Raw genomic sequence first — 13643 nt, 5'->3', positions numbered from 1 at the left:
AATTCTTTGTGGTCAGCTATATCATGCTTCCAAAAAAGTCGTCGCTTTTTAGATCCATTTTCACCCACTGTGGCAACCTTTCAACGCTAATGATTGGCGTCTTCTACAGAGAAAATTTTCTGGGTAATTACTGACAGAAAATTAGCCTCCTGGTGACACAGAAAAGACGTATAGCTCTAAATCAACAATATAACTATGTTATATGTTGAAAATCGATCAGTATTCGAAATTCTACAATGCACACTAACCACAAATAAACATTAACAATAATTAGCAGATTTTTTGTAATACTCGGCATTTAAGCAGTCTTAAATGCAACTAAAACTACAATAGGCGATTATATGCAGTTATTAATGTGACATTAGTAATGGCGCACCTAACTTATGGAATAGACCTTTTTGCGAATTGAGAGTCGTGTGCATAACTAAACACTTGCTAGAGTTATGTTGAGAATTGATTCTAAGATTTTTATAACCGTACATCATTGACATACCCTTATCTGCAGTGAGAACTGAAATTTTGAATCTGGAAATATAGATCATGAATTTTTAAGAAGGGTCGAAAAATATGTACAGAAACAGAAAAAAATCCTTCTGGATTATCTGTAGATTTACGTTTCTGGATAATACAAACAGTGCCGGACATATTAAGTATCTGCCGAAGCTTTAAGTTTTAAAAAATTCATCTTCCCGTTCACGAATTGAAAGACCAAAATCAGCATTTTGGTGAAAAAATTAGTTGATTTTCTGATTTTAATTAGTTATTTTTTGAGATAACTAAAAAAAATCTTACTTTTGCTAATTTAGATTTAATAATTTAGAAAATACATACACGGAACGAAAACTTCTTTTTAATTTTTTTTTTTAAAATCGCTGTTTTCTTCATTCGACTTCGCGAAATCGACTCTCTCACTGAAGTATTACACCAGACGGCGTAGCCCGAAAGGTTGGAGGATACAAAAAACTTCGTTTGACATATACAATTAGAGTCCAACATTCGAAACTCAGTTCACTGTTCCACGTAAAAACATTATTACGCACAATCGCTTCAAATGCACACAAATTCTGAATAAATACACTTTCCACTATGAGTTTAAGGAATTTTTACACATCGGTTTAGAAATTAAAATATGGATTATTAAAATATCGTAACAAATGCGTAAAACATCAAAACAATTTGCAAGCAGTTTCAACAAGACTATCATTTTTAGCTTTTTAATGGATTGTTTTGCTTTGACACTTCTCATGAGTTTTTGGCTAATAAACTTGTTAATAAAACCAATTTCATTTTTGTTTTCTTTCTGCTGCCGTTCAGCAATGATGGTGATAGATAAATAGAGTCTAATTTTCTGATTTTAATCAAAAAAATAGTTGTCAATGAGAACTTCGTGTTGGATTGAAATATTGCTGGTTTGTGTCCAGGATATTCGCCAACTTATCTAAAAACAAGAGTTTTTTTTCAGCAAACACATTATCTAAAAACAAGAGTTTTTTTCAGCAAAACTAATTTTGAATTTCAACTAATTTAATAGTTATTTTGGAAAATTTGTTGTTAAAATCAACTAATACTAAAAATAGTAATACGAATTAGGAGCAGAGCTAATTTCGGTCGTTCCGTGCACAACATCATCCGAAGTTGAACTCTGATACATCCAAATGATTGATTAAATTGATCAGAAGACATTTTTGAATGTAAACAAATGCTCAGGAAATTTTCCTATCGTCGGTGAAAGAACGGCCAGTAATGATATCATTTATATAAGATAGAAAGAGTACTGGGACGCTGTGACTTCTTTGCGATGAGCTAGAAGTAATAGAAAACAGCACCGAGAAACTGTCTTTAATGCGAAAATAACGTGATGTAAATGTAACCAGTGGAGTAGTAATCCACGGATGTTTCTCAATCTCTAACTTGACTATCATACGGTAGCAATACCCCTAAAATCATGATTTAGTGATTGATTTGATCAAAGACTTTTCGAGGGACCTACATACACAATACGGTGTCAATATTAAGGGGTCATCACTAATTTCGTAAAGCGGTTGTGCTCAAAAATTTAAGCACCTCATAAAAAAGTCCCTAAGAAAAATTAGAGCTAAATCGGGTATGCGTAAGTTGTGCCCCGTCCGGTGTTCAAAATTTGAAAATTTTTATCGAGATAATACAAAATTTTGATGGTTCAGGCAATTCTGATATTGGGCATACCAAAAAAAAACTCCGATTTCGGAAATCTCAAATCTCAAGAAGATTCAGACTAAAGCTGTAAAGTAAAGCTGCACAAACATTAACTCTCAACCCACTATTATAAATTATTATTATTAAATACTCAAGTAGGTAGAGGCAGTACGTTTGATTGTTTTAAATGTCATAAAATCGTTTAGTCATACCAATAAGCTCGCTTTAAGTATAATTAAATTTGCAAAAATCCAATCAACTATTGAGCAAACGCGAGATCCAACAAATCTTTAAAGTTAATCATTTTGTACGCGAAACCTGTTGTTAATTTCGATGCTTACAGGCAACGAAAGGCTTCGATTATGTACGGTTCACCTATCTCACAGAATCCTCCTAGTTTGGGAGGGGAGATATGGAGCATCAACTATGACATTAGAAGCAATTAATTATGAACCTTGTATGATGACATGGATTATATCGCACAACAGACTCATCGTATTATGCAAACTTGTGCAAGCAATTCTAAATTATCGTTTGACAACAGAAACAAATTTCTATTCAGTATGATTGAATTCAATGGAATTACATTAACTAATCACGGTGTATGAAATCATCCCTTCACTTTACATTATCGACACTCCACAACACGAAGCTTGTGCCACGGAGAGAATTAAATATTTTCGTTGGAAATTTATCCTGCTCATGTTAGTATATTGATTTTATCATGGCAACACAAACGAGTAGATGAAACGTCGCTAGACAACTGAGAAGTTTCAGGCTTGTAATTTGAAGAGTAGAAACTTGTACGATTATAAATAATAAATTTATTCCATATTCATTAAAAAATATCAGTAACAGTATAAGTAAACATCAGTAAGAGTATAAATCAGAGCTAATTTTATTCTGCGAGCAACTAGGGGTCAAACCATTTTAATCTATTGAATAAATATATGGTTTAAATTACATAAGCATTTTAATAAACTCTCAAATAAGTATGTACTATCTAATCTGATAATTTAAGGGCTTTTTCCGAAGGCGAAACGTTAAAATTGAACATCGCATCTATTTTTATCAATACTACAAAACCAAGCTCAAGGTCGGTAGCACGTTCAAATTAAATTCAATATTCATCTAATTGCGACTGCGATCTCCAATTGCATGTTCTAAATGTAGAACTTCTAACGACCGTATCAACATTCTCTTGGTCTTGTTACGAAACCTTTATTAATTAAACTGTACTTTGAAACTTTTTAGATGCTTCCTAAGAGTTTCAAGTAAGAAATCTACTCCAATTTTCAGGGACGAAGATCAAACCGAACTTCCGAACAAAAAATAAGCTCACAAACTAATCCACTAGTTTAGAGCAAATTAAGTTTATCCGTGATTATTTTTTTTATAAAGTAGAAAATACAAGAGCAACTTGTCATATCGACGAAAAGTTTATTTTTCTTACTAGAATTTTGCCTTTAATCTTCAAGTACTTATCATTTAAATCAGCTCTATCTTGCCCTGGAGTTTTATTGTTACATGACAAAAGAACAGCCGAGAGTTTCACCATCAACACCGAACGATCGTACGTATTTGGTAATATGAGACGGTAGACCATACAGTATACAGTAAGTTAATTCTGTCTCATTTATTTCTATTTTTTCGAATTTAACATGTTAACTCAGGACTAGAACGACGAACGCGAGCGCACTTCGGAAGCATGTTTCGCTGTACTGATACGGTTGGACTTTTGGTATCGATTGGTAACTGTTGACGAAACCGGGATCCATTATTACACGCCAGAAAACAGAATGATTATCCGACAATGTATTGAAGCAAGTGCTCCGGAGCGGTCTAGGGTCGGAAAGTTATACTGTTCACTGTTGAAAAATCAGGATTCCAATTGCCCAATTCACGTTATTCTCAAAATTTGGCTTCCTCGAACTATCACGATCTCATTGCGCGTATTTTTTTTCAAAATCTCAAGCCATCTCTATGAAATCGATGTGAGTTTCATTTTGGAGTTTTCGACAGCTACTTCCGGAACCGGAAAAAAAAGTTTACCGGAAGTAAATTTGTATGGTTATCTAAAAATATAACTTTCAAATTGGAGTAGTTTTGAGGAACGTTCAGAAGACTTTTTCTGTTCTTCGCGAGTTGAAACAAGGGACCGACCACGAACCACTCATTTTCATGGGCTTGTATCACAATTTTCACATCGATCGGATCGAAAGGGTACGGAAGTCCAAAGTGTTTCGTCTTATTTGCTCTTCGAAAACTACCTTGGCAGAATCGTCGAATTGGATGAAATTTCACAGAAAATGTTGAAACCATATGAATTCATTCTTGTGAAAATCGTCCTAATCCTTTCATTAGAGATCGATGTAAGTTCTGTTTTGCAGATTTTGACCGCTACTAAGAAAAACTTTCTATTTTTGCATCGTCACTTATTTGAAAAATTTCAAAATTAAATTAAATAGAATCTAGTGGAATTTTAAGACCCTATATTTGAATATAATTTTGAGACAATCGGTTCAACTGAATTTGAAAAATCGATGTGAGTTACGATTCGAAATTGTAGACCGCTCTTTCCGTTGCTTCCGGAACCGATGTATTCGAATAGAATTTGTTCAATAAATAACAAACAATCTAAGTTTATGGAAATCGGTCAAACCATCGTTGAGGAAGGTGAGTGGGATCGATTTTGGCATATATGACCACTATTTCCAGTGCTTCCGGAACCAGAAACCGGGAACCAGGATACTTTTAACCGATTTGTTTAGTTACCTACTGATGATGACTTTCGATTTGTGTAGTTTTGAGACCAGTTTAGGATTTTTTTTACGTTTTTTGTTTCGCCGATTTAAGTGACGATGTACAATATTGAACACACTGTACCCTATAACTCCGGAACCGGAAGTCGGATCCGGATGAAATTCAGGAATTCCGTATGGAACCGTAAGACCTTTCATTTGAATCTAAGTTTGTCAAAATATTCGAAATGTATTAGGTTCAAAGTGGATGTATTGTGGATGCCACGGTGAAGAAAAACCTATGTATATTGCCTATGAAATAAACGTATTTATGAAAATTATTATTATTATTATTATTATTATTATTATTATTATATACATCACTACATCACCAGCACGGTATTACTGCACTACCGGCCGTGAAAATTGCATTTTTTTTCTAATAAATTTCAATTCATGACATTCTTCATGATTGTATTCTTTCGGTCACACTTATCACGTACCGATGTTGTACAGGGTGATTTTTTAAGAGCTTGAGAACTTTTTTAAACAATAAAACGCATAAAATTTGCAAAATCTCATCGGTTCTTTATTTTAAACGTTAGATTGGTACATGACATTTACTTTTTGAAGATAATTTCATTTAAATGTTGACCGCGGCTGCGTCTTAGGTGGTCCATTCGGAAAGTCCAATTTTGGGCAACTTTTTCGAGCATTTCGGCCGGAATAGCCCGAATTTCTTCGGAAATGTTGTCTTCCAAAGCTGGAATAGTTACTGGCTTATTTCTGTAGACTTTAGACTTGACGTAGCCCCACAAAAAATAGTCTAAAGGCGTCAAATCGCATGATCTTGGTGGCCAACTTACCGGTCCATTTCTTAAGATGAATTGTTCTCCGAAGTTTTCCCTCAAAATGGCCATAGAATCGCGAGCTGTGTGGCATGTAGCGCCATCTTGTTGAAACCACATGTCAACCAAGTTCAGTTCTTCCATTTTTGGCAACAAAAAGTTTGTTAGCATCGAACGATAGCGATCGCCATTCACTGTAACGTTGCGTCCAACAGCATCTTTGAAAAAATACGGTCCAATGATTTCACCAGCGTACAAACCACACCAAACAGTGCATTTTTCGGGATGCATGGGCAGTTCTTTAACGGCTTCTGGTTGCTCTTCACTCCAAATGCGGCAATTTTGCTTATTTACGTAGCCATTCAACCAGAAATGAGCCTCATCGCTGAACAAAATTTGTCGATAAAAAAGCGGATTTTCTGCCAACTTTTCTAGGGCCCATTCACTGATTTGCAAGCGTTGCTCGTTAGTAAGTCTATTCATGATGAAATGTCAGAGCATACTGAGCAAATAATAATGCATGAAAATCATAACCTCAAAAAATCTGAGCAAATACTAATGCATGAAAATCCTAACCTCAAAAAAATCACCTTTTATATAATGTCATTCTATACGGCGATTTGAAAACTTTTACACTCATCGCCCAGTAACTGCGGAACCGGAGGTCGGATCCGGATAAAATCTCACAGTAGTTTTAAAGATAATATGAGCTTTAATTCAAATCAAGATTTGTGAAAACCGGTTCAATCATCGCAGAGAAATCGAAGTGAATTTTCTTTTTGAGTTTTTCTTCACCACTTTCAGTGCTTCCGGAACAGGAAAAGGGAGGACCAGTAGTGCCGAATTAAGTTTTCATGCCCACAAACTAACAATCTCTGAAAACTGGAAGAATTTATCAGACAGTTCTATGTGATTTGTACCTGTTTTTTAACCATCATTCGTGAAAAAATACTAATGAAATTGGTAATTTTTCACTTATCTCGCTTTAGTTCCGGAATTTGAGGTCGGATCCGGATGAAATGTTGAAGAAAGTTTTAGAAAACCATAACACCTTTCATTTGAATCTTAGTTTGTGGAAATCGGTTAAGCCGTTTCAAAGAAAATTGAGTGCACACTTTTTCTCTAATTTTCACATATTATCATGTAACTCCGGAACCGGAAGCTGGAACCAAATGAAATTCAATAGCAGGCTATGAGACCATAAGACTGAAAAAAGTGAGTGCATATTTTTCTATTTTTTCGGTGCATATCATCTTATATCCCCGGAACCGGAAGTCGGATCGGGATGAAATCCTCATTCGCTTTCCGGTCTTCACGCCGAGAGGACGAATTGAACCAGCAGTGACAGAGAGTGCAACTTCTGCGCTCAGGTAGCAACTCTCATTCGCATTCTGAAACTGGATTCTGGAACTATATTCCGGAACTGATTTCAGTTTCGAAATTGTAGTTCTAGAATTGCAACTGAACTCTGAGTCTTCTCTTAGTTCTAAATTTAGTTCTTGAACTCAGGTTCAGTTCCTTATTCCAGAATTCTACTATTCTTTTTAGAATCATAATAATACTCCCACAAAATTATGCGACATTTTACTGTACACTGAAGTCTTTTTTTATGCGAATTTACGTACCGCATAAAAATAAACCGCATAACTCTGAAAATTCGCATAAAAAAAACGCATAACTCTGAAACTTCGCATATAAAAAACCGCATAACTCTGAAACTTCGCATAAAAAAAGGACCGCAGAAGGGTAAACCGCATAACTCTGAAAATTCGCATAAAAAAGTCGCGTAAAAAAACCGCATAAAAAGACCTCAGTGTACTCTATGCAACCCATTTTGGTAGTCGTGGCGAGAAATCGTCTTCAAGTTTCAGAGCTTAGTTCCAGAATATGGGTTAATAATTCGGAGCCTGCGTGCTGAACTGGATTGTGGAAAAAGATTCCTGAACTGATTTCAGTTTCGAAATTGTAGTCTACTAAAATCCAACTGAATTCTGCGTGTTCTATGTTCTGAATCTAGTTCTTGAATCAGGTCCAGTTCCTAATTCCAGAATTCTTCAAATCGGTTCTTTTGTCCTTAATACGACTTACTTTATTATGGGGCGCCTTTTCAAAATTTACCCTGTACAAAAATGGGCAGAACTTTACCACGAATATCTTTTGATGTACTTAATCCAACAACATATTTTTTTCTACAAGCTATCGGAAATATGATCAGGAATTCGTGATTAAATTTTCAACATTTCACCCTAAAAATATTTGAAAAACAAAGTTTTCTAAAACTTTTGGAAATAATGAAGATCATCACGCTCCCTTGCCTTTTTCGCATTCGGACGACGGTTTTGAGGTAGTCAGGCACATATCAAAATCTACTGAACAAATAGAAAGGGTAATATTTGAATAAAAACTGTTCATTTCTCTTATTGCTACAGACGGAACTGAATGTCGAGGTGAGGTTCTCCCATCAACATCAGTAAGAACAAACCAAGTATAAAGTGTGAAACGCTCAGGTCGTCCTCCCATTTGGACTTCGGTTGTCAGGAGGAGCAGTCGGCAATGAAAGTAGACCTTTTGCCTCAAACGCTCAGATCACAGAGCCAGTTTTCAGGATAATTTGGTAAGCTTTGTGCAATTTTCGCAGTGCAAAATTCGCAGCAGTGTTTAATATCCTAGAGAATTACACAATTTGGCTCTTCTGAGTGCTAGAAGATTATCTCGTACGGCATTTTGATAACTTTTATTTCATTCCGAAACGAAATAATTGACATCAAAATTCTGTATGTTTCTATTTAGAACAATAATTGTATACCCAAAGAATTATGTGAAATTTTCTTCACTATACTGTATACTTCCCAGTTTTCAACCACTTGTAGTTTGTAGTAGAACTTTCTGCTGATTTGCTGTATAAAATACATAGCATCGACTTAGAAGCCATTAATGAAAGGTTCCTTTCAGAACCACCATTATTTTATCATAAAGAACTATACTGGTTATTTCGTAATATTCAATTGTGTGTCAGAATGTTTAATGTAACTAATCTGTACTTTAACTTAGAAGTATCGTTTCAAATTCTAGTAGTGAAAAAGAGGAAAGCTTGCACAATTCACACAATCGATCAACTAATTGATATTCGAAAAGAGTGTCAGTTTTATTCGTATTCACGACATCCAGTTATGTCTCTGACATTACACACCCGTACTATTTCATATTTTTGGACTATTTTCGGTTTCAGGTCGGGTTCGGTAGAAGATTTTTTTGTCGGGAACGAATCGAGTTCGGGTTTAGAAGAAAATATAATCTCTGGTTCGGGTGAAAAAAGGTCAAAAGATGGAATGTTTCATGAAATCAAGGAATGACATCTACAATCATGTATCAATAGAAAAACGAGTCAGAAGGTCGATATAAAAGATGGAGGGACTCCAAATTGTGAATATAGGCGTCGACCAGAGTATGTTCGCGTCTAGTTTGGTCGGTTTTAGCATCTAGTCATCATGGAAAAACAGGATTTAGGTTGATTTATTTAATTTCTGATCACAAGAAAAAGACTGTTACTGTGTGCTTGGTACAAATAGGTTACTTGTTAACCCCTAGCGGTTCATGTCTAATAAGCGGCATTAGCCCGTCTTTTTTAACCAAAACTCTTAGATGAACAGAAATTTCTAAAATCTGTTGAAAGATACTACTCGGCCTATTGTATGTATTCATTACCATAGTCAAGCTATTATCGCTCAGTTTATATAACAGGTTTGACTTTTAACGGTGAACTTCTAACAGTTAAGAAGTGTTACAATTACGGCAGTACTTACCTGGTGGCTTGTTTTTTGGAGCTCCCATCATCCACATCCGGATCAGGAGACGGTGCCGGTGACCGCGGGGACGATCCGGGGAGATGATTCATAGTTCCACGTTCTACCGTCGTTCTGTAAATGATATATCCAGTGTAAACGATTCACTTGCGTGAGTTTGTTGGGCACTGCTTGTTTCCACAAGCAGTTTACACACAGTTGTCAAAATTATATCAACTACAACTTTTCCTCGTTCCGAGAGCACTCAACACTTTCTTGGGGCCTAATGTTGTATCAGAATAACATGGAATAGCACTTTCTAATAAATCTTCTGTCCATACTGGTGGGTTTGCTTAGTAGTCAAATGTATGCTTTATTGCATTGGATTCAACACCACGTTTGCTGTTGATAGAGAACAGAACTGTCTGTTAAGGGACATTTCAATTTCGCATGAATTTGTCGAGAGCATAGTATGTTTTCCTTTTTCATTTATTGAACCGTAAAAATCGTTCACGAAAATAACTTCATGCATGGAAAAGATAACACGCGGCACAAAATAAGTACACTGTTCGGAATGGTTGACCTTTTCCGGTGAATCTTTGAGCCCGTGGGAAGTGGAAATGGATAAATGAATATTGTGATAATTGTTTGCTTCAATGATTCGCTGTTTTGCTTGTCACATCGCCTTTGAGTTAGTCCAAAAATACAGTCTCAAATATTGACGACTTGATGTTGGTTTATTGTATGATCTATCTCAACTTCACTGAATTTTCCCTCTAATCCCCAACGGACTTGTCGCGAGCGAAATACCAGTACCGACTTACCAGACAACAACCGGGAATTTCGTACTAAGCTATTGCACACTCCACTATGTTTATACTGGGTCTTCCCCTAGTTCGGCCCCTCCATCATTTGTCAGACAACGATGACGGCCTAAAGTTTTCCATTCTTGACGGTTCACGATTTTACGGCTTGATTGCGACCTGGTGAATGTAGATGGGCAATGGGCAACTTCAATCAAGAAGGATGATGCGCACGGGTAAAGTTTTCCCTTAGTACCGGTTCATCAAATTGCAATATTCGCGATGTGCTACATCGTCCCGGAATCAACAAAAAAAAAAACTGATTGAAGTCACACTACGAAAGCTGTCTTCAACATGAAATAGGAATGGCTGTAATAAACGACAGATTAGAGCCAATAAAGTTGCCGTTTGGTATGGATTAGAACGCGTACTTTTAGTAGTACCGATTGTTGATTCATACAATACAAAACAAATTTGAACTGAGTCGTCAACAAGTTATGCAATTGACGTTTGTAGTCAGTCGTTATTGAATAGTCATTCAGTGCGGTTGACTCTGGGAAAATTTTCTGACTACCTTGAGTTGCTTGGATTTTAAAAGTTTTTTTTTAATGGCTAACTTTAATTAATTTTACTCTAAGGACATAAGAAAAATCAGTACCTCTCAAACAAGGAATCTCTTCCAGGACTAATTTAGCCAAGTAAATTTATATAGGGGTACGGTATCCCCATTCATCTCAGCTCCACTAGTCATCTCATATACGAAAACCATTGGTTAGAGTGAGATGTTTGTTCGATAGATTGAGATAGGAGTAAGGTGAAATTAGAAGCATTCGCTTCGAGTTTTCGTTTCGCGATAACAGCAGTGTTGAACAATATTGGTGGTAGCCGAAATAAACGTTCGATTGTATTCGATTTTATCACAATTCATAACTTGAAAGTCGAGTAATCAGCAAAATGACATGGCGACTCTACTAATGAGTAGTACTAATGAACATTGGTACAATAGCCCTACTTAAGAAATGCCTGCACCCTTCAAGAAACACAACATGACTAAGACTAATGATGATTGAATACAGAAGGAGTCTAAAACAAATTCCATCTTACACCATTATAGAGTGTCCTTCCAAAATCGAATTGTAGCGACACAGAACACAATTCATCTAAAAATCTTAAAATGGACGTTTTTTTTGTACTGAGCTTTCTCCGTTCTTGTTCGAAATGAAAGTCTCACATCAAACCGGATTCAGAGAAGAATGTCGAATCATTGAAGATGGAATCAGTGAAGGCTTTTCACTAGAGTTATACACGCTGGTGTAAGTTTTATGTCTACACTGGGGATGCCGCAAGCGCACACCAAACAAAACGGAAAGCACACTTCTTGTCGGTGTCGAATAGACAGACTTTGAGTGTGTGATTGTGTTTAAAGAAGCTGATACGAGTGAATCGCTCTCATGCACTCTAGCCTAAATAGATCCAAAGGAGTTTGAATATAAACTTAATCCTCAGATCTGTACTTTTCAATATACTGTAAAAGCAAAATCAAGCGTAAATTAAAATATGTTGTATAATTCATTGAAAAATGAAGGCATTCTTATTTACTTTTACATTGAAGATGGTTTTCAATCAAATTTTTAATTCAATTGATGTTTATTTCAAAGTATCATTGAATTACATGTCGTTTAAATTTCATTTCTCTTATGCGGAGAAAATATCTGCGTCCATTTTTGAGAATTTGTGTGCTCTGCACTAGCACTTCGGTGTGATCTAGTGCCAGAGGCGAAAGAAAATAAACACGCGCTCTCGTGATGCGTGCACTGCGGTGTATATTTGTGAAAGAGATGAGCTGTCATGTTGATGTTGTCAGTGCGTGGGGAGAAATTCCACTTACTCTTCGTCACACAGAGGAGATGGACATCTCTGGATGGAATTGAAGACCACAAACGATTTCTTCAGTATTTATCTGAGAAGCTTTATACATTTTATTTGTATGACGTAAAATCCAATACGTAAAGCCGCCATAACTAAGTTCAGTTTATGCAATGACTGAGCGGGAACATATATTGGAGAAGCCAAATGAATGAAAAACTAACAGAAAAGATGAATTTTTGGAAAAAGATACGCTCAGAGACAGGACTCGAACCTGCGTTCTTACGCATTCCGTGCATACGCGCTACCATTTCGCCACTCTGAATCTTGTTTTAGTCACTCTAAAACGCCAGTCAGACACAATAGCGCGTACATCGAACATGGTCTACATCTTGGACGTCACCCGACCGATACCTTATATCCAAACATCTTCTCTGTCCATCAAACACTAGTCTTCTCGCTTTATACCTATTTCTTCGATCAAGCATTGAGTAGGAGAGTGTATTTATAATCGCTTGTCACCTTCTTTAATGGTGCCAGTCGCTGGCTGGATATCTTTTTTCCAAAAATTCATCTTTTCTGTTAGTTTTTCATTCATTTGGCTTCTCCAATATATGTTCCCGCTCAGTCATTGCAAAAACTGAATACTGAAAGGTTTTTATCAAACGACCAAAGTACTGATGAATTTGAAAATAAGTACTACGTATGAAACAAAAAAAAATGCGAAGCAAAAACTCCCAAGCCTCCACTTACAGAATAATCAGGGGTTCGCAAAACAAAGCATGAAATAAAATAGTTTATGTTATTTGGAATGTATGACTTAAAAAAGTTTTCGTTATATTGTTGAGTTCCACGTATAAGTTCGATGTAAACATTATAAACAGCATAATGGCATTGCGAACCTTACCCAATGTAGTCATTGCTAAGGCTTTGGTAATATAATGAAAAAATCACATACAAGACTCTGTTTAAATCAAGGTAATTGGCAGAAAGTCCACACCTGTTTTCGTACGTTAAGTCAGTGAAGACGTTGGACTTCGAAATAAAACTAGCGTTTTGCCAGTAGGCTTAACTTTACGTTTCTTTAGCGGTTTGTTTTTAACCGCGAGGTGGCATTAGCAGCTCAACGCAAACTGCTAATGTACCGATGGGTCGAAAACACGCAAAAGTAATATAGTTCACGCGTAACTTCGGAAATCTGCGTAAAAATCCGTGAGATTTTGGACATTCGCGTAAAAAACACGTAACTTCTGAAATCCACGTAAAAAACCACAAAAGTTCGGAAATCTGCGAAAAAACTGCGCAACTTCGGATGTCTGCCTAACCACGGAAATCCGCGTAAAAACGCATAAGTTCGGGAATCCGCGTAGAAAATAACGCGCAGCTTCGAAAATCCGCGTAAGTCCAGAAATCAGAGTATAAAAAATG

The 13643-nt window shown here is 36.2% G+C and overlaps 1 protein-coding gene across 8 annotated transcripts in view; it reads right to left on the bottom strand.

The window, feature by feature from the left end:
* LOC131436917 (beta-arrestin-1) overlaps positions 1-13643 on the bottom strand; it is a 249149-nt gene that overhangs the window by 99457 nt on the left and 136049 nt on the right. For all 8 annotated transcript variants that reach the window (XM_058605909.1, XM_058605900.1, XM_058605908.1 and 5 more), the window contains exon 2: positions 9568-9948. In XM_058605909.1, the coding sequence (XP_058461892.1) occupies positions 9568-9659 (92 nt within the window). In that variant the 5' untranslated portion in view covers positions 9660-9948. The remainder of the gene's footprint in view (positions 1-9567; positions 9949-13643) is intronic.

Source organism: Malaya genurostris, chromosome 3 (assembly GCF_030247185.1).
Source record: "Malaya genurostris strain Urasoe2022 chromosome 3, Malgen_1.1, whole genome shotgun sequence".
NCBI lineage: Eukaryota > Metazoa > Arthropoda > Insecta > Diptera > Culicidae > Malaya > Malaya genurostris.
The sequence above is the reverse complement of the archived record's forward strand: the minus strand, read 5'-3'. Positions and strand labels throughout refer to the sequence as shown.